At 38.1% G+C, this 19,479-nt stretch overlaps 1 protein-coding gene across 7 annotated transcripts in view; it reads left to right on the top strand.

Moving 5' to 3' along the window:
- The window catches only part of DLGAP1 (DLG associated protein 1), a 419,505-nt gene that overhangs the window by 271,031 nt on the left and 128,995 nt on the right, over positions 1–19,479 (top strand). For 6 of the 7 annotated variants that reach the window (XM_042030616.1, XM_042030634.1, XM_042030590.1 and 3 more), the window contains one exon: positions 8,668–9,693. In XM_042030616.1, the coding sequence (XP_041886550.1) occupies positions 8,740–9,693 (954 nt within the window). In that variant the 5' untranslated portion in view covers positions 8,668–8,739. Of the gene's footprint in view, positions 1–8,667; positions 9,694–17,911; positions 17,978–19,479 lie in introns of those variants that run through there. The other variant, XM_042030643.1, reaches the window with a different exon arrangement.

Below are 19,479 nucleotides of genomic sequence, written 5' to 3'. Positions count from 1 at the left end.
AATACCAAAATGACTATGAAGGGAATTTTCCAGGAAGTTCTTACTCATAGTTATGATGTGGGACAGTTTCACTGAGGCTTTGCATGTTCTTTGTGGTGGGCTAGTAGGGGCAACCAGTGGGCTAGTGTGGTGATTAATAAGACCTGTATTGTCATTCTCTTAAAAGCAATGTGTTCGCAGCTCTTACCCGTGGTCTTCACAGGACTTCTGTAGCATTTCCATGGAGTTTCTCCACTAAGACACTTTCTCATTAGTTTCTGGGCTCACAACAGATGTTCAGGGGAAGGCACCATTCAAATAGAGCTACCAATTGAAAGCCAAGATGGGAGACCATCTGCAAGCGCAGAGATTCTGGTGCTTTTATGTTTTTGTAGCATCCACTTTTGCTTCGAATTAAAATATCATAATGTACTTGGAAGAATATTTTTTCAAAGAAATCATCTCTATTTCTGCTAAATGAGGTCAGGGTTAGTAAGACTGAAGCTGTAGAAAGAGTCTTGTAAAACCATGTTTCATTAAATTGAATTAAATGATTTTTCATGGAGCAAGAAATACTTAACATAATGTTTCACTTGTGTGGATACAAAAATGCTGCTAGCAAGGATTTTCTTGCTATTTTCTGGGCCCGTAGGAGGCTTTTCTCTCTCACAGAAGAGGTAGTGGAGTTATGTAAACAATGAAACACCTGCAACCTTGAGAAGTCTTGTTTGTGGTACAGTAGAAAAATATTTTCACAATGGATGTTTTAGGATTTTAGCCAACCACCCCAAGGGGTGGCTGGTCCTTTGTCCAATTAGACTATGAAGAAAAAAGTCTATAAAGGAGTTTGTAAAATAATTAAATAAATCAATCTTGCTGCACAATTCCTGCCTGCTGGATCTTCTCTCCTCCTCCCTACGGCTGCAGGACACGGTGATAGACCATAGGGTTGCAGTAATACACTTGATTTCTAAATAGCAAGAAATAAAAAGCTTAGAGACAGTTTGAATCTTGAGATTTACTGGTCAAGACCAGCAAAGTCATGTAATTACATAATCACACTGTCACTGCCATCATAGAAATCAAAATATGGATTCCCAGGTGTCTTGAGTGGAGTGTAGTGCATAGGAGTAATGCCAGTTCCCCAGCTTTACAGTGAATATTGCTCTTTCAGTATATGTGTAGAAAAGGTCTAGAGAGCATGAAAACCTGTAGCTGAGGCAATAATGTAATACCTGTCACATTGCCATGCTGCAGGATTGCAAAACACTTAAAAAACTGGTAGAAAATGAGTTAATGACTCATGCAGATTAGGTTTGTGTAATGTTGGTGCAAGGTCTGATTAGCAGCTTCCATTAGATCCCTGTCAGTCACTAGCTGCTATAGTGGCTCCTTGACTTAGTCATGCTGGTGTCCTTGCAAGGAGGATCAAGTGCTTGTTTAGTGCAAGAATGTCCATTTTCACTATTTGACCATATTGAAGACTATGAATTTTTTTTAATTTGACAGGAAAAGTATCCATTGAATGTAGGGTAGATGATCTGCTGATCACCTCATTCCTACTAGAAGAATAAACCTTTGACATTCATGACTGACTGGCTTTCAGGAATCTAGATACATACCTGATATCTCTGTATCTGTGTTAGTCATTTAATGGTGCATGTTTTATGCCACTGTGATAGCCTCTCTATTTTTATCAGATGCCAGTGCTGTAGAAATGTTTGGCCTGTCCCTCATACCTGCTTCCTTTTGTTATCCAGAGATAATATAAGACACCCATATCATATTGATTATCTGCTATTGATAGAAAGTAGTGACTGTAATCCTTTCATTTTAAGAAATCTTTTGTGAAGAAAGCAAGCAAAATAGAGTTGCAAACTTAGATGCAACAGTCAGGTACCTAAAAGAGAGCAACCCAGGTAAGTACATGCAAACCTCATTCCCAGTTTTGGTGTATCTTCCTTTTCATTCCCTTTTGCTGTTCCCCCAGACAAAGCATTCTGGAAATTCACTGCAAGTTCTGCTTAAAAAAAAAAATATTAAGGTCATAAAGTTCATCATCCCACAGACTGAGAAGGTTAAAATGCAACATCAATGAGGTATATGCTTCAATGCTGCCTATATGACATGTATTAAATGATTCAATTTAATATCTTATCTTACTTGCACATTATACAGACATAATATCCTCTTTGTTTTCTTTCTGGGAGAAGAAAATGTCCATTGGCAGTTCTGAATTCACAACAGGCTCTCCAGCTGATGGGCTGTACCTTATCGAGTCAGACTCTGTCCTACACCTCCGGAAAGTAATGAGCAGTCTAATTGCACTGTATATTATTAATCACTGAAGCAGATCAGAAGTTTTTAAGAGTTGGCTGTTACTTTGTGTGCAAATCAGGAGAGTGGAAGAGCAGACAATCACAGTTTAGTATTTCTTTTTGTAGAGCCCAAGATCTTTGCGTGCAATCCTACATATTGCCGGTCACACTCCTAAGAGGATTGAAAAAATCAGTCTCTTTGTGTCAAAATTTTGCTGACATACTGCTGCTAGAATTCTTTCAGACTTTGTAATGTATTTCGATATGACTCAGAGATTAATTATGTGTTAGGTTACTTTAGTGACTACAGATTTCGTGACACTCCTAGTGGCAAATCAACTTGCTTTTAGCCACGGAGATGAAGAAAGGAAAGCCAAGCCCAAAACTTTCAGGCACATGCTGTCCTTGTACTGGCCACCACAGTTGCTCACCAAAAGCACATGGATGGAAACAGTAGTCAAATGTAAATGTGAAACTTGTCACCACAAATATATGCAACTAAAGATTGCTGGATGCAGACAGAAAAAAAACCCACCAATTTTTATTACACCATTGGTGGGATGCCTCTCTTCTTGTTTTTTTTCTCTATGCATACCATTCACAAGGGCCTCCTCACAGATCAGCTAAAGCTTAATTACGGTTTTTTCCCCCACTTACTCCCACTTATTGATCTCCCCATGAACTTGGAATGAGTTGACTGGCCAATACATTTCTCTTTATGACTCCCTGTCCACTGTTCAAGATTAAATTATATTGTAAATATCACTTGCCTGGCGTGATTGCTGACACAGAAGCGAAAATTAGATGTTCTCTTGAGAGTTTTTCCCAAGGCACTGAATCGTTCATATTACATGCCAAAATGTATTAGGAGGATAATTTGAGACCTCATTTTCTTCTGAACACCTTTAATAAAATATTTTGATAGATGAATTTTAGAATATGTATCCTTTTATTGATGTCTAGGTTTTCATTAATGTGATGCAATGTAACAAAAAGGCCACACATAATGGCTCCAAAATATCAAGACCTTTGGGATAAAGCAATGTCCTGCATGAAGAGCATGTGGAAGTCTGATTCTCAGCATAACCATATTTTCCATTTGTTTGTAAAACAAGGAATTTCACTGAGAACATTCCATAGTGTGGGTTTAAATAAATAAGCAAATTCTGAGACTCTTTGGAGTTCAGTATGGAAATCAGAACCTATCTTTGTTTACCAAAGAGCATAAAATGAGAGCACAGTAATATAAACAGTACTGCTAAGAAGCATCATTAATGTCCTCTCACTTCAAACAGTAACACAGCATTTCTCTGAAAAGACTGCTGCAATCTGAGGTGTAAGAACCAATCTGGTGTGGTTCAATTTGTGCACATGATTAAATGCCCTCCTCACTCAGATCTGCATATACTTGTAAACACATGATGTGTTTACTTGCCTTCCACCTCTGTCCCAGCACTTCAATTTCTGGACATGGCAGACACCTGAAGATTCAGAAGAGTCTTCTGACTCACTGAGTCGTATCTTAGGAGAACAACATTCACCAAACAATAAAAAAAATCAACATCTCTCCCTCCTTGGTTTCTGAACAGACAAGGATATTAGACCCAAGGTGCTGTGGCCCTGATTATGCTTAATTAGGGTGTCTCTATTGGTAACTTCTCTGTTGGAGATAAGAAGACTTCCCCGTGGTTGAGGAGGATTGGGTTAGAGAACATAGAGTCAAACCTGACATCCAGAAGTCCATGGGTCCTGATGGGATGCACCCATGAGTGTTGAGGGAACTGGTGGGCATCATTGTTACACCATTCTCAATCACCTTTGAAAGGTCATGGCAGTCAGGAGAGGTACCTGAGGATTGGAAGAAAGTAAATGTTACCCCAGCCTTCAAAAAGGGCAAGAAGGAGGTAACTACAGGTCCATCAGCCTCTGGGGTGTTGACCCTGGCAGGTGCCGACCAAAGTCAGTCTATCACTCCCCTCCATGACTGGACTGGGGAGAGAATAACAAAAGTCTCATGAGTTGAGATAAGGACAGGGAGAGATCACAAACCAATTACCATAATGGGTAACAGTCAAAACAGATTCAACTTGGGGAAATTAATTGAATTTATTACCAGTCAAAATCAGAACAGGATAATGAGAAGTAAAACGCCATCCTCCTACCTCTCCCTCCTTCCTGATTTCTGCCTCCTCCCCCCCAGTGGCACAGGGAGACGGGGAGTGCTGTTGCGCAAGAAGAGGAGTCTTTCCTCTGTTCCAGCATATTCTGCATTCTGCAGTCTTGTTGCATAAAGTTGGAGGGGCTCTGGGGCATATGAGTAAATCTCTTATAGGACAGAAGGTTGCACATATATCTAAGGGAAAGAATATGTTTCTCAAAGATATGTTTTATGAATAAATTTGGAACACGTGAGTAGACAATATAGTTAAATGAAATTTGTAAAAAATAAGGTGATTTCTACATTCAGGGTTTTTATTTTGCATTCATTATCATTTTAATTACATAGGATTTAAATAGGCATTTTTCTAGCCACTAGGTTATTCCAGGAAATTGTTATGCATTAGGGACACCACATTAGGGACAAGGATGAATATATTTGTATCCTTCTTACCCAGGGCATCCTCAAGAAAACAAAAGCAAATGTAACATGAATGTTGAAAGTAGTAAGCATTCTTCAGCCTTACAATGCTGTATCTATTTAACGTCTCATTTATTCTTATGCCATCAAGTAGTTTTGGTCTGCTCTCTATAGAACTGCTATTTGCACTGTTTAATAACGTGTTCATCAATTGTCTTGCCCTATTTCATGAGTAATTAAATGTTCCTACTTTGGCCAAAAAATACCAATACAATAAAAGCCTTAATTGGCTTCCTCTAGCTACTCATGGCATGATCAGATAGCCCTGTCTCCAGCTGTTAATTGCACTAAACATTGATGTATAGGTTCAGCCAACACAATTATGGAAAATGATGCATATTCTTGGAAAAAATACCGATGAAATCAGAGAGTAAGATAGAAATTTTTCTAGATGTATATTAACATATTAAAACACGATTGAGGTGTGAGTGTGAAAGTGATTTAGGTTTTGTGTTTGGAGAGATTTTGTGCAGAAGAATTGTCCACTAAATATTTAACAAAAGCAACACTCCTTTCTTCAATGTTGAGCATATTATACTGATTCTTTCCTTCCTGGAAGGTGCACTATGATACCTGACTGGGTTTTTTCCTACTTCATTGCACTGTCAATACTGTGGCAGCAGTAATAAGGTAAAATGAAGCAGTTAAGGTAAAATTAAGCTATGTTCTAGTAAATGATTATGTGGGGTTTTTTAATCACAATTTTCATGATAAAATTAATGTTTTCAGTGCTGTTGCACAAGAAAAAAAGCCCTCTCAATGCATCCAGCAGTCTAGGAGTTGGGAATAAATTACCACCACTCCTTTTTTTTTACTCAGGTTGGTTTCTCCCTTTTGGTTTTGGCTTGACTTTTCTATCACTCTCTGGTTTTTGCTTGTTTGTTTGTTTCTTCTTTTTTTCCTCTTCTTTTAAATCTGATTTTTCATAATCCTGTGATCTTTTGCTTTCACAAGCATATTTTCTCTGTTATTCTCCTTATCTATTCATTTGATTCATTTTGAGCAGATGATCCAATCTATCTTCTGCTTTTTTCTCCAGTACTTCCTCAGAAAAGATCCATTGACAGCTGACTCAAAATAGGTGTAGAAATACATGCATTTTTTCTCCGAAACATTTCCATCCTACTTGCCATCCAAGCTCATATAGCAGTGCTTAGCCCATCTTCCTCCACAATTTTTTTGAAAGCCTGTCGCTTTCTCTCTATACAGACAAATGTCACTTTTCATAAGCTTTTTCACTTTTTACCACTTCTTGCACATCCTCCTTAGCATCCATATTGCCAGTCCATCCAAAACACAGCTGGTAACATGACTGTTCTCATTGGTCAAACCATAGCTGCATCTTTTAAGTCCATTTTTAGTTTCAAGGTTTTCCACAATATTCTGTCCCAGTCCATAAATCAGATCAAGTGTTTCCTGAGCCCAGCCAATTTGCTGTATCAGTATATTAAGGCTACATTTTCTTAACAATTCTGTGGCATCCCCTGTGCCCGTCATGACTTCACTATGCTGTAAATCATTGGTCCTTTTGGTTCTTTGCCTACATATACTCTTTTTTCTACAGTATATGAAAATTTCATAGCCATTCAGATAGGGAAAAAATGAAAATAAATCACTGTTTTAGGGCATGTCCCAGTTAATTGTACTCTTTCATATCTTTCTCCTATCTTTGAGGTAAGGCTTACATTTTTTTATCTTATATGGCACACTAGTCTATTTTTAGCCTTAAGAGAATTTATCAATCATCCTAAGGACTGTTGCACGATTGCAAATCGTTTTAAGTAAAAATTAACTGGCTGAAGTTTTGTTTTCATAAGCCTTGATGTGTGAAAAATACTCATAGAGGGCAAAGATTGGGGTATTTTTTATTTGGTCTTTATATGCTTTAGAAGTACTCTTCCTGACGGGGTATCTTTGCTCAAGTCACATTTTCAATTACCTAAGTAATTAATCTATTACTCCATCCCTCTGGATGTTTCTCGATTACACAGACTAATAGATCATATTTTTAAAACTCTTGGTAGGGATGTAAAATTCTCTTTAGAAGTGCTAAGGATCATCACTACAGTATAATTGACAAGTCCAGCTCTCTGAATATATTATTTTCATGCTTTTAAAGGTGCCTTTAGCCATTCTCTTTGGGTAAATCAGTCAGCTATTCATTTGGAATATTTCAAGAGCCTTTTGTGGTATTTTGAAAACTGTTTTTTTGGAATTCAAAGTCTCTTTAAAAGGAACATTTTCTGCATTGCAGGGATCCAGTGAGGGGAAATTAAGTGCAGGACATCCAGATTAGCTTAGAAGCGTACTGGAAAAAAACTCCTCTTTGGCTCTGTGCAGGTTCAGAAGAAAATATAAAATAAGTTCTGATGAAGTGCAGAGCATGCTCTTCCAGACTGACATTAACTTAATGCTATTTTAGAAAACTTCATTGTTACTAATTTGCCAGTAGGTACAATGTCTACAACCTGTTAAAACATGAAGTTTAGCTGAGGAGGCGCATAGTGGAAACCTGTTTGCTATGTATGTTTATCCTTACTCCAAGAAAGATCTCAAGACCTACATTTCCCAAAGTATTATGTGATTAGCCATGCCAGAAGGGAATAAAGTAGCCCAGTGAGTCCCATTTCAGTGCAGTGTAAGAAAGCATCCCCTAAGGAGTCCTCTGCCCTTCAGCTGCTGAGATGGCACCATGAGACTGCTTTGCCACACCCGAAACCCCCTAATTTATGCATTATTAGCTCATAGGTTGCATCCAGAGTTTTGCTAGAGTCGAGGGCTGAAACGAGGACATCTGGCCTCAAACAGAGTGGTTATTATGTTAGTTGGGATGAAGATTTCCATTTTCAACCTGTAATCCAAATTCTACAGCATTGTGAGTCACTTCAGGGACAAAAAACTGCAATCAAGAATTAAGTGTTACACTGTTATTTTTGTGTGCAAAGTTTGGCTATCCCAGTTCTTTTAATGGTAGGAGTATGTAGGGATATTTGAACACTGCTTTGTACACTGAAAAACTATTGAGAAATAAATCAAGCCATGCATTAGCAGAATAAGATGATTTTTTTTTAGTGAGTAGGAGCCAGTGAATAGTAAATACAAACCCCACAGATATATAGGTTGTTAAATAGTTTGATTTTGTTTTGACAATTAGTGTAATTTATTGTTATTTTATTCTTAATTTGAAAATAATTACGGAAATAATGTTTTGCTATTGTCTTGAGATGCTTACAGTCTAGGCAGACAAATGGAGATTGAATAAAAATATTCATTGAAGTTAGGGAAAAGTTTCCCATTAATTGCACCATGCTTTGTGTTTGACCCAAAGAAGCCCAGACAGAGATCCATTAAAGAAAATATATTTTTAAACACATGCATTTGGCCTTGAAAACATGCAGATGAGCAGTTAAGGCATCCTGGGAGGCCCCCGTCCATGAATGCTTTTAGGACTGAGGTTTTAGAGTAGAGGTGGCAATACTTATCTTACTTTTCATATTGGAAAAATTTTTTTTGCATTTGTTTTGCAGCTAATAGAACAAGATAATTTTTCTTGTGTACTACTTGGGTATCCTTATCCCATGTTGGATGTGGGAAAGATTCAATGATAGAAAGTCTGAGAATGTTCATTCCAATTACTTTTACAATAAGAAACAAAGGATGCTAAGCATGCACATGCTGTTTATTCTCTCAGCTTGAATATCTTACCGCTTCTGTTGTGTTTCATTCTTCTAGGCCTTTCTCTGAGTTCTGCCTGTCGCACAGCCATACGTATTAGATGATTTTGGGACTCGTTTTACGTCAACGATGAAGGGATTATCTGGCAGCCGTAGTCACCATCACGGGGTTGCCTGTGACCCTGCATGTGACAGCCTGCCACACCACCAGGACAGGAAGCCATATTTGTTAAACCCGGTGGACCCCCACCCCGCAGACCACCCTTACTACACTCAAAGGAACTCTTTTCAGGCCGAGTGCATGGTGCCCTACAATGATCAGATTGCCAGCAGCACATTTCCCCGGAGGCATTATAGCTCCCACCATGAACTCAAGGACGAGTGTGCTCTGGTTCCCCATGGAACTGCCAACAAGACCAACCGCATTCCTGCCAACCTTTTGGACCAATTTGAGCGGCAGCTGCCTCTGAATCGGGATGGCTATCACACTCTGCAGTACAAGAGAACTGCCATGGAGCACCGCAGCGACAGCCCGGGCAGGATCCGGCATCTGGTTCATTCTGTCCAAAAGCTTTTTACCAAGTCCCATTCGCTGGAAGGACCATCCAAGGGGAGTGTCAATGGGGGGAAAGCAAGCCCGGAGGAGTCACAGACGATGAGGTATGGGAAGCGCAGCAAGAGTAAAGAAAGGCGATCAGAAGGTAAGCCCAGATCCAGTGCATCGGGATGGTGGAGTTCAGATGACAACTTGGACAATGATGTTTGCATTTATCATGGTCCCAGTGGGGTCATGACCATGGGAAGATGCCCTGATCGCTCTTCTTCCCAATACTTTATGGAAGCCTATAACACTATTAGCGAACATACTGTGAAGTCCTCCAGAAGCAATAATGATGTCAAATGCTCTACCTGTGCAAACCTGCCTGTGAATTTGGACTCCCAGTTAATGAAGAAAAGCTCTTGGTCCTCTACATTAACCGTGAGCAGAGCCCGTGAAGTTTACCAGAAAGCATCAGTTAACATGGACCAGACAGTGGTGAAGGCAGAGACGTGTCAGCAGGAACGGTCATGTCAGTACCTCCAGGTACAGTGTGGAGAACTGGTTGCTGTTAACTGTGCTCTGCCTTGTCTCAGGTGTTTGTGGGGGATGGAGGTTTGCTCTGATGTCTCAAGTTTCCCCAGAGGTCACTGATCACTAAACAAGGGGTGCTGCTGCTAAAATAAAAATATATCAGCTCTTTTTTTTTTTTTTTTTGGTCCAGAATTCAGGATTTCAAAGAAACTGTTCATGTTAGAACAGGATTTTTTTTTTTCAGGTGGGAAAAATAAGACCTTTATGTGTACCTTTTGAATTTATAAGGCTGTCACAGTAGGGGTATAGGGAATTTGATGTTGTAGTGCTTTCATTTAGCACTACAATGTCAATTAACTGAATGTTACCAGGATACAAATTCTTTGATTTCTGTAATTCCAATTTTGCTTTCATTTACTGCTCATTTTTATGAAAGCTTTTGAGACCCTTTTGAGAAACTCAGGGGTACCTTAATACTTTCTCCAGCAGGAAAACAACCTACTTTTCTTTTTGCCATGGAATATAAATTCTCTTAAAACATTTATTGTAACGTGTCCAGATTTGTTTATCAAGCTATTCCTCTTTTTCATGGCTCTGAGTCAAAAATAAAAAATCAAAAGGTTGAAATTATTGCTTGTTCTGATTATACATTTTAGGAGTACATCACCTACTCCCTCACAAGCTGTTTGCAGTTAATACAGCGTCACTATTTTTCACCAGTATTGTATCTTTAAATGTCAAGAATCAGATGTCTCCTCTTGGAGCTATCATACTGCCGGTGAATGTTTGTGGCAGGAACATGGATCAGAAAAGATTAAAACTGTTTCGTTCTTAGGAGAGCTGTGGATAGCTTTTATGCACTTTAAAGGAAGCACTTATGGCACATCTAAGTGTGTGTGTAAGATGGAACAACGTTGCACAGAGAAGAGAGAAGACCATGAGGAAAAAAGAGGTTTGCTAAGATGATTCGGTTTCATTTTAATGTAGTGGGACTCTTGTCTATTTGTATAGAACTGTATCAAGTTCTCTCATATGGGTGCTTTAATGAGACAGTCAGCTTCCACATTCTGTTGTTTAAGTCAGTATGCAGAGAAAGCGTAGGACTGAGGCATCAGCATTTAAAAATTGATCTTAAAAGGTTTTATGGAGTGTCGTGCAAAATAATTTTGAATACCAGCCTCTGGGATTCTAAGTCTTAAATATAAAGGAATGGATATGTATATTTTCTGTTAATTGTTTAGGAGAGTGGGGTGGAGGAAGAGGGGGCAATACAAATGCTCAGCGTGTTTACAGCTCTGTGTATGGGGTGGGGAGGGAGAGGGGTTTCAAAATAGCCTCAGGTTGCAACCTTTTGAGGTTTTGTGAGTTTTTTGTGTGAATTTTGTGAGTGAGAAGAAAACATAACTTTAGGCTTGATTGCTGTGGTTACTTTGAACCCTGAGATTTTTTTGTTGGTATTTTTGTTTACTCCTTCAGCCTTCTCTTGGGTTTAGATAAAATAGCAGACAATTCAGTATGTGACCAGATGGCTAGAAAAGAGTGAAAAACTGTGCCAGCATCAGCTTTAAATGAACACCTCCACAGGGACCTTTAGATAATGTTTAACTGACAGGAATAGACTCCTGAAGTGGAATTAGAGGGCATTATCTGTGTCTGTATGAAAATATGTCCAACAATTGTCAAGGGCAAGAATAACTAAATTCTCACTTAGAGTAACTACATTCTCACTGTGTTTCCCATTCTCACTGGTAGTTTTATTTCAGTTTTCACTTAATTTTGTTTCATTCTTTCTAATTGTGAATGCCATTGTAAAATCAAGGGAAACATAATTGGTTTGAAACTATTTTTAAAAATGGAGACTCTTAACCAGGTATCAGTTAGCATTGGAAGTAATATTCAAACAGAGTACAGTAGATTTGAGGAAGCAGGTCAGGATTATTCTTCTCTCTTGGCAGCTTGAAAGGTTGACAAATGCATATAGGTATTAAAAAAATCAGTCTATTTTGAATGCATCCCATTGCTTTTCTCTTCACTATATCACTTTTCTTTTTGCACTGCAAGCCCTTTGGGGCTTGGACTTTGTTCCCTTTTGAGTTTCCACAATGCCCAACACAATGGGGCACAGAATCTAATTGAGGCCTTTTTTCCATCCTGAAGTATAAATATATATTAACAGCAGAAAAGTTCTACTCTGTTAGTGGGTTGTAGAGTTACTCTGTGTATGTTATTTTCCAGGTGCCCTTCTCATTATTGTACCAAAAGGCTGGTGTCCTGTGTTAGAACAATTGGAAAGGCACAAAATGAGATGAAAGCTGCAAGTCCACAACAACACTGAACAACTCTGATATTAATTTCATTATTATGACACTTCTTTGTTGCTTTCTTTAACTCACTAAATGTGAAATAGATGCTTTTATCAACTCACTTGTTATTTAAGTTTTTGTCTATGCTGCAGGACTTAAACTCTCAGGACATAAACTCTGATCCTTCAAAGAGCAGCTACTTGCTCATGCAATCTCTTCTTGTGACAGTATCTGAATTCAATGAAGGAGTGACTTATTTTCAACTCAGGGTACTCAGGATAATTTTCTTTATCCTAATGGATCTGAGTGTATCAGAGATCACAGGTGACATTGACTTCACATTTGTTTATAAGGGCTTTTATCACAAAAATATCTGCATGAATCCTCAGCATAAAGACTTGGAAATAACAAACAATTATTTTGCTTGCTGTGATATTTTCCACTTAACTGTTCTGTGGAAGGAGTTGGCAGTAGTTCGTATTACAGATGGGCTTATTTCTCATAATTTGGAATTTGGATCAAGTGCAGAGTCCTCCTGCATTGCACTGGCTTTCTTTATCCCATCAGGCTCCACTTCCAGCCCTGGTGCTGAGAAACAGTGTCCATCCTTGGAGTTCTGGGGGAGGCTTGGGTCAACACTGTGCATCCTCAGAAACAGATACTATCCTAGAATAGTCTAAAGACTGTCAAGCAAATCTTTGCCTCTTACCTGCATTTTGGCAATGGAATTGCATTTTTATCTTCTATTTCTCCTTTCAAGAGTGAGCAGCTGGATAGTAGAAAGATAATGTTCCTTTTTTGAGCTGATTTTTTCTTCAGGGAAGTGCTACTGTTCGATCCAGCTTTACAGTTGGACTACAGTGAAGGAAGGTGAGAAGGAATTGTTCATGTTTTATCAAAATGCTTCTTCAAAATGGTTTCCCTCCCTTGAAAGAAAAAATTATAAAGTGGTGGACAGCCTCTACTTCTCTGGTAGCTTCTCCTCTGGAAAAAATTGAAATTAAGCAAAGCTATCAAAGACAAAATGTAACCAGCAGTCCTTTGCTGCGAACAATAGGGTCTAAATACACAGGCAGATATTTTTTGACACTCTTGTTTTCTATGAATTCATTATTTTTGGAGGTAAAGTGTATCAAATACACTGCAGAGTTTGGCTCTGATTATAGTTTCGCCATTTAATGTTCCCTGTAATTACTATTCCTGTTGTCCTTGGTTCATTTGTTAAGAGATTGAGAAAAATACAAAGAATGATGCTTTTTGTATTAATTTTCTTTTCTTCTTATGTGGGTCATTCATAAGTTTTCTTTTCATTGCAACTGATGAGACTCATCAGTTGTGTCAGACACTTGAGGCTAAGGTTGGAAATTTTAGTTCTGAAAACTGAGGTGCAGAAGGTGGGTGCAACAGTGCAGCCATTGAAGTTCCACATTAGCTTTTCTTTAGTGGGATACTGTGAGAAATACTATAAAAATACAAGCCAAGTTTCTGGGCATATTAAGAATTTTCTGGTGCCAAAGGGTTCCTGGTTAGTACTGCGCTCAGTTTCCTGTGTGAAGGTGGCCTGTAATGTGTGCTGCTATACCAGGTGTAGTGCTAAGAAGCTCATCATCTGAATGACTTGTTTTCCAGTCTCAGGACAAACACAGTTTCTTAGGAAATACTGCTGAATCCCAGTCCCAGCCACCCTCTTTTTGTTGCCTGTGTCCATGGATGACCAAATAGACCTTAGGGTCAGGTGCTAATAAGGACCAGTAAGTGTAATGTGATCTGTTGATGTGGTATGTTACATTACAAAGCCTTTATCCTTACGACACAGCAATTTATGTTAGATCTGTTATACTGGGTTTGTCTACGCAAGTTTATCTGCATTTTCAGTTTGTGTTTTCCTCATTTATGGTGTTTGCATTTCAAATGCAACTACCATATTCAAATTAATCTTCCAGTATATCCTTGTTTTTATACACATGAAAGTTGTACTAACAGCCATTAATATAGATCTTCCATTTTTCATGTATCTGATGACTTGCCTTTTCTTAGCTCATATTCCATTATACATTGTAAATTAGTGAAGCACATGTTATTTCTTTCAGTTTTCCAGTCAGAACTACAAAGTACATGAGGTATAAGTTTCAAGGTTTTTTTACTGAGCTCATGTGAAACATAATTCTTAATAAACTAGTGAAACAATTTGGACAAATGTAAAATACTGTCAAATGTTTTAATGTATTCTAGGTCAACTTCCAGGTAATGGAATAATCATGAAAACATTTGGAAATTCTTAAATGTTCTCAACTTTTAAAATGAACTAATATCTAATATTAATACTGAAAAAAATATTCCCAGAAAGCTAATTTATTTTGGGCTTTCAGTCATGAGGTGGGTAATATGAATAATGGCTAAATCTAGGGAATTTGTGGAAACTATAAATAAAGCAGAAAACAGCTTATTTACAAAATGTATATTACTAAGAGATAAATACATTAAATTGGCATCTTGGTTATTTAGCCTTCCTGGAAACCCACCCAAGATATGATTGCTATACAAATGTGTAGGAGAGTGTTTCAGGATAGTCATCTTCCTCATCTTTGCAGTCCTTTAATTTAGCTAAAAAACAAAACAAACAAAGGAACCTGGATACTGTCAGCCATGTTAGTGATCATAATTTTGCCACTCATTTAACCTTAACAACTGGTGCGTTCTGATTTGCTTAATTGAAAGCTGTGCTGACCTTTGGTGTCTTGAGTAATGGGGGCCTCCTAAGAACAAAGAGAGCTGTTCTACAGCAATGCCAGCTGCAATTTTATCTGCCCATGTTCCTTAATTTTCTGTCCTTTAGTTTTATTGTCCTCCTGTAACTTCTCAGTATTGAATATACTGGCACTGACCTTATTTTTTCCAGATTAATTTGAATTACTGTCAGTCCATTCTGTTAGCATCCCTAATGTATTCTAATAGTGCATCCATTAAGGAATGCAATTCTGGCAGCTGGAACCTGTTGGCATACTATTTGTAGGATTTAGCAACATACCTGGGTGAGACTACATTATATATACTGTTGTGTCAGAAATGCTTATTAAAATTATGGCTGCATATAACAGCTGGCATTTGGTATCTATTTCAGTTTGTTCATGGATAAGATTTGTTTCAGTCGTGGATCTGACTTTTTTTCTGTAGCCTTAAATGTTTGGAGTGTTCTACTCTTATTCTTTTCAGTGGTTTCACTGTGGGGGGGGAAAAAAAAAAAGGAGTAAAGCAAAAAATCTTCAAGAAAGTCAAGTCCAGCAAAGAGGATAATTTCAATCTGCATCTGAGTTTGAAACCTTAACTTTTATAGTGGAAACATGTGAAGTACATGGGGAAGAAAACACTAAGCAGTGATACATATTCCTCAGTCAGTGCAAATAAGGAGTATTTCTCTTCATCCAGTTACTGGGTTGGGGTTTTGTGTTTGTTTCAAGAATGGAATTCATAGTACAGATCTTGAGTGAGGAAATACTACAGTGCCAGAGGAGTGGTTTGAGCTGGGCTAGCTGGCCACAGTTTTTATTCTGCCTTACAAATGCTCTTGTGGTTCTTGACAGGTGAGCTTCTGTCACTACTGAATTAAGCAATAAGAACATCGATCTGTTGTATATTGTTTGTCCTTTCATCCTCTTACCCTGAAACTGTGCAATGCACTGTCTTCTTTGGGCTTCTGATAGATATGCATTTATCTCACCAAAGACTAAGCAATGTGTCATGCAGTTGGAAAAGGCATTGTGACAGTTCTGATGGGCCAGGGCTTCCAAAGACAGTCTCTGAATTGTGTCCAGGAGTCCTTTATGCAAGTAAGTTTGTGTCTAATTTTTGCTTTACTGACATAACCCAGCCTGCTCACCAGTTTGTTAGGAAATCTTTGAGGTTTCCTGGTCTGTAGCAATTCAGTTTTTAGCAGATGAGAGTTAAGAGTATGGCCTTGATTTCATATCCTATGGGACACTACTGTAGAACACAGGTCACCATTTGGTGACATTTCGAGTCACTGAGAAGACACACTATGATTTTCTGAAACCAGGAAAGTTTCCTTACAGCCAAATGAAAGCTTCTTTCACAGGTGTATAGCATTGCTGTAATGCAAAAGAAATCATTGTGAAAGTTCAGTGAAATCTGTCCACTGGCCACTAAAATGTGACAGAAGCCAACAGCCAGCAGGAGATGGCAGTTTCAGGGCATCACTTAGAGTTGCTGCCTGTGAGAACACAGCATTAGCAAAGCACCAGAGATTACTGAGTTACAGCCAGCCAAAAGAAACAGCATAAGGGCTGCTGCTCAAAATGCTCTCCCCACCACATCTGTTTTCTTCCAAGGATACAGAATCAGCTAAGTGTTCTCCACCCACTAGCCAGTTTCCTGCTGTCTGCCTGATAATGCCTGTGCATGTAGTGAGAGAAAGGTAAAATGGCATCTCATCTAACAGTATTGCTTTGGATGCAAACCAGTCACTGTATGCAGGTGTTGAAGTGACTCACCACAAAAGAAGATATAAAGATGAAATGAGAGAATATTTCTCTATTGCTAGTCATTGAAAGTGTCCTTTCAAGGACTGGTATTCATGTTAGCAGTCATCCTGTCATCCTTAACTGGGCAAGAAACCATATGTCATTATAACCAATGGCTTTGAATGCTTCAAGGGTACTGCAAAAGATGAGAATGAATGTCTGCCCTCTGCCACTGGAGAATATCATCCATGAGTATCATTGAAGCAGTTCTAGTTTGAGATCCTGGCCAAGAGCCCTGATCTGTGACCTTCAGTTATGTTTACCTCAGCTAATGGATGTGGCAGTTGCTGTTTGGCTTCCTTTCTGCAGAAGGTGTTTAAGGGTGGCAAACTTGAAAGGCAGTGGCTGGAATCATTGTATTGGTATGCCCCTCTTCACGGTTGGTTGGATTTTTATACATAAAGCAGAAGGATAAAATTTACCTGGAATCAAGACATGGTAGTTTCATTTAGAAGACACGCATTCCTCTTCATAAAATGGAAGGTGAATCAGATTGACAAACCAGTGCTCAAGACACCTTTTGGCGAATGAGCATTGTAAACTGGAGTGGTTCTTGAAGAATTTTGTCTGTTGGCTGACTCTCAGAATTCATACTGGTTTAGAAGACTTTCCAAACTACTCTTATGTGAAGGAAGATTGCAGTTCTTCACCCTGTTTGTTCAGGTTTGATGGAAGGGGTGGGCACAGCATGGAGGAAGTAATGCTACATCTTGGAGAGGTCTTTGTTCTGGTGTTAATTCCCCTCTTGTAAAAAAATACGGAGATTAGTTAGCTAAATTAAATTAATTTATAGTAGAACTCTGGGTTCCTACAATGATTGGTCAAATAGTGCAAGCTAAAGCAAATGTTGCTGCAGATACTGAGCATATTAAATTTGTCCTAAATAAAGGCAACCTTCCTAACTGCCTTTTTGAGAACACTTGAGGCTTATTAAACATATATGTTTCTTTCTGCTTTCTAAGGCTTCCTCTTTTTTTGCATACTTCAATGATTCCTAACATATGCACATTGGTAGAAAGAAATGCTACTCATCCTTATTGGTCTGATTAATTCAATATTCATGAGTGCTAGGAATAGGATCAGTAAGTGGAAGATAGCAATTGGAACTTCCTTTACAGCGTGCAGAAGAGGCATAATAATGACTAAGACCAAATTGCATGGGTTTGAAAAATCTGCACTGAGCAGTCATTAGGCATTGTTCTTCAGTTGTGTGATTTCATTTCATTAGGTATTTGCATACTAATAGAAAGCTAAAGTTACAAGTCTGCTGCTGTGAGCGATGGTTAGCCACTCCTTCCAGTCCTTTTGTTTACTTCTGTAGTCATCCACATTGCTTTGGCAAAGCACAGGGAGAAGCTTTAATGATTTCAGCTGCAATAAACCAAAGCAAACTAGAGATCAATAATGAACTTAATTTGCTATAGAGACAGTCTCTTTGCTATTTCATCCAGTGAGGTAAGTTAAAAACTATTTGGGGAAAAAAAGAAAAAAAAAAAGGAAATTAGATATTCTAATTTATTTAGAAATTGTTTAAAATGTTTTCTTTAGCTTTGTCATTATAGTCTGGGATTATTTCACATACTACAACATGTGACCTTATGAAGTAAATGTTTGAAAACTGTGGGGCCAGTATACCTGTTAATTTAGTTTATTTGGGGTCCTAGACTATCTATTAAAAAATCCAGTTCCTTCATATCAAAAAATGCATTAAAGGAAATGACAAGTCAGTACAACCTGGCTAATGACAAAGTGTGAACACTTGCAGAGCAATATAAATTTAGTTAAAGATTGGGACAGGTAATCTATACACTAAATGATGCTGGATCCAGGTGAGATGTTGGCTAGTAGCAGTACTTCATCTTTATAGTCTGCTCTGTTTACAAAAGAATGTTGTATCAGCCATTTAATCAAAAGAAAGAAACTGTTGTCAGGCTTAGTGTTCATGCATGTAACAATTTATTTCCAGGGGTTTGCTGAAGTTTTAAGTTTCAGTAAGCTGCATGGCTCAGAGGCCTTTGCTGAATATTTTTTATGTCTATTCAAGTAATAATGGTGTTCTGTTTTACTATGCTTTTCGTATATATGAAGTACACTCTTGATTTTTAGGCTTGTAAAGATTTGTACATGAGCTTAAAGATCACTTAGAGAATGAAATGTTTCCAAGATCATTATTAATTTGATAGTGTGATTAATAATAGTTCTATTTTAATAGAAACAATTATGTTCATTGTTAGATTTGAGTTTAGCTCTTCTCTGTTCTTCATGAGAGCAAAAACAATCATGCAAGTGATGTTCCCTCTTGATATTCTGATACTGGAAAAATGGTATTGCCAAGGTAATTGGATAATATGATTTTCTTAAAAGCATAAAACAGCTTTATCTCAAGTATGTCAATCTTAATCCCATTAATCCTCTAAGGCAGCAGATACTGTGCATTTGCACTTGTGTGCAGTGTAGTATGTGACCTTGCAAGGCATAATATAGGCCATTCAAACAAAGTAAGAGCCTGTGGGAAAATCTGTGCAGACCCCCTGACTGAAATAAAATAAGAAAGCTGGAGGTTCACATAGACACTTCTCCCAGCATTTTTTCCAGACTAGCAGAAGAAATCACACTACAGGATGTGTGGTACCATATGTGTAGAAACAGAATGTATGAAATAATCTGACTGATTTTATTTTTGCAGGTTTTATTTTGGAGAGGGCTTTATCTTTTACTTTCTTCTCATGATATGAAACACTTTGTTGCGACAGTAAACTGCACTGTCTGCATGAGCTGTTACAGCCATGTCTGTTACAGCCAATACTTTTTAGGCACCAAAAAAGCACTCTGAAAATCAGGTCACTTCTTTTAGTAGGTATTGCTTGAGGTATTTGACTATAGGCACAGCAGTATTAAAATGCTGACATTATTTTATCTGCCTGAAATGAAAGGAAATGCTGAGCTTTAAGGGTTGT

This window comes from Corvus kubaryi, unplaced genomic scaffold (genome assembly GCF_017639235.1).
Source record: "Corvus kubaryi isolate FWS band 111438036 unplaced genomic scaffold, C.kubaryi_AGA036_p1.0 132, whole genome shotgun sequence".
Classification (NCBI taxonomy): Eukaryota; Metazoa; Chordata; class Aves; order Passeriformes; family Corvidae; genus Corvus; species Corvus kubaryi.
Note: the sequence above shows the minus strand (reverse complement) of the source record. Positions and strands in the feature narration are given on the sequence as shown.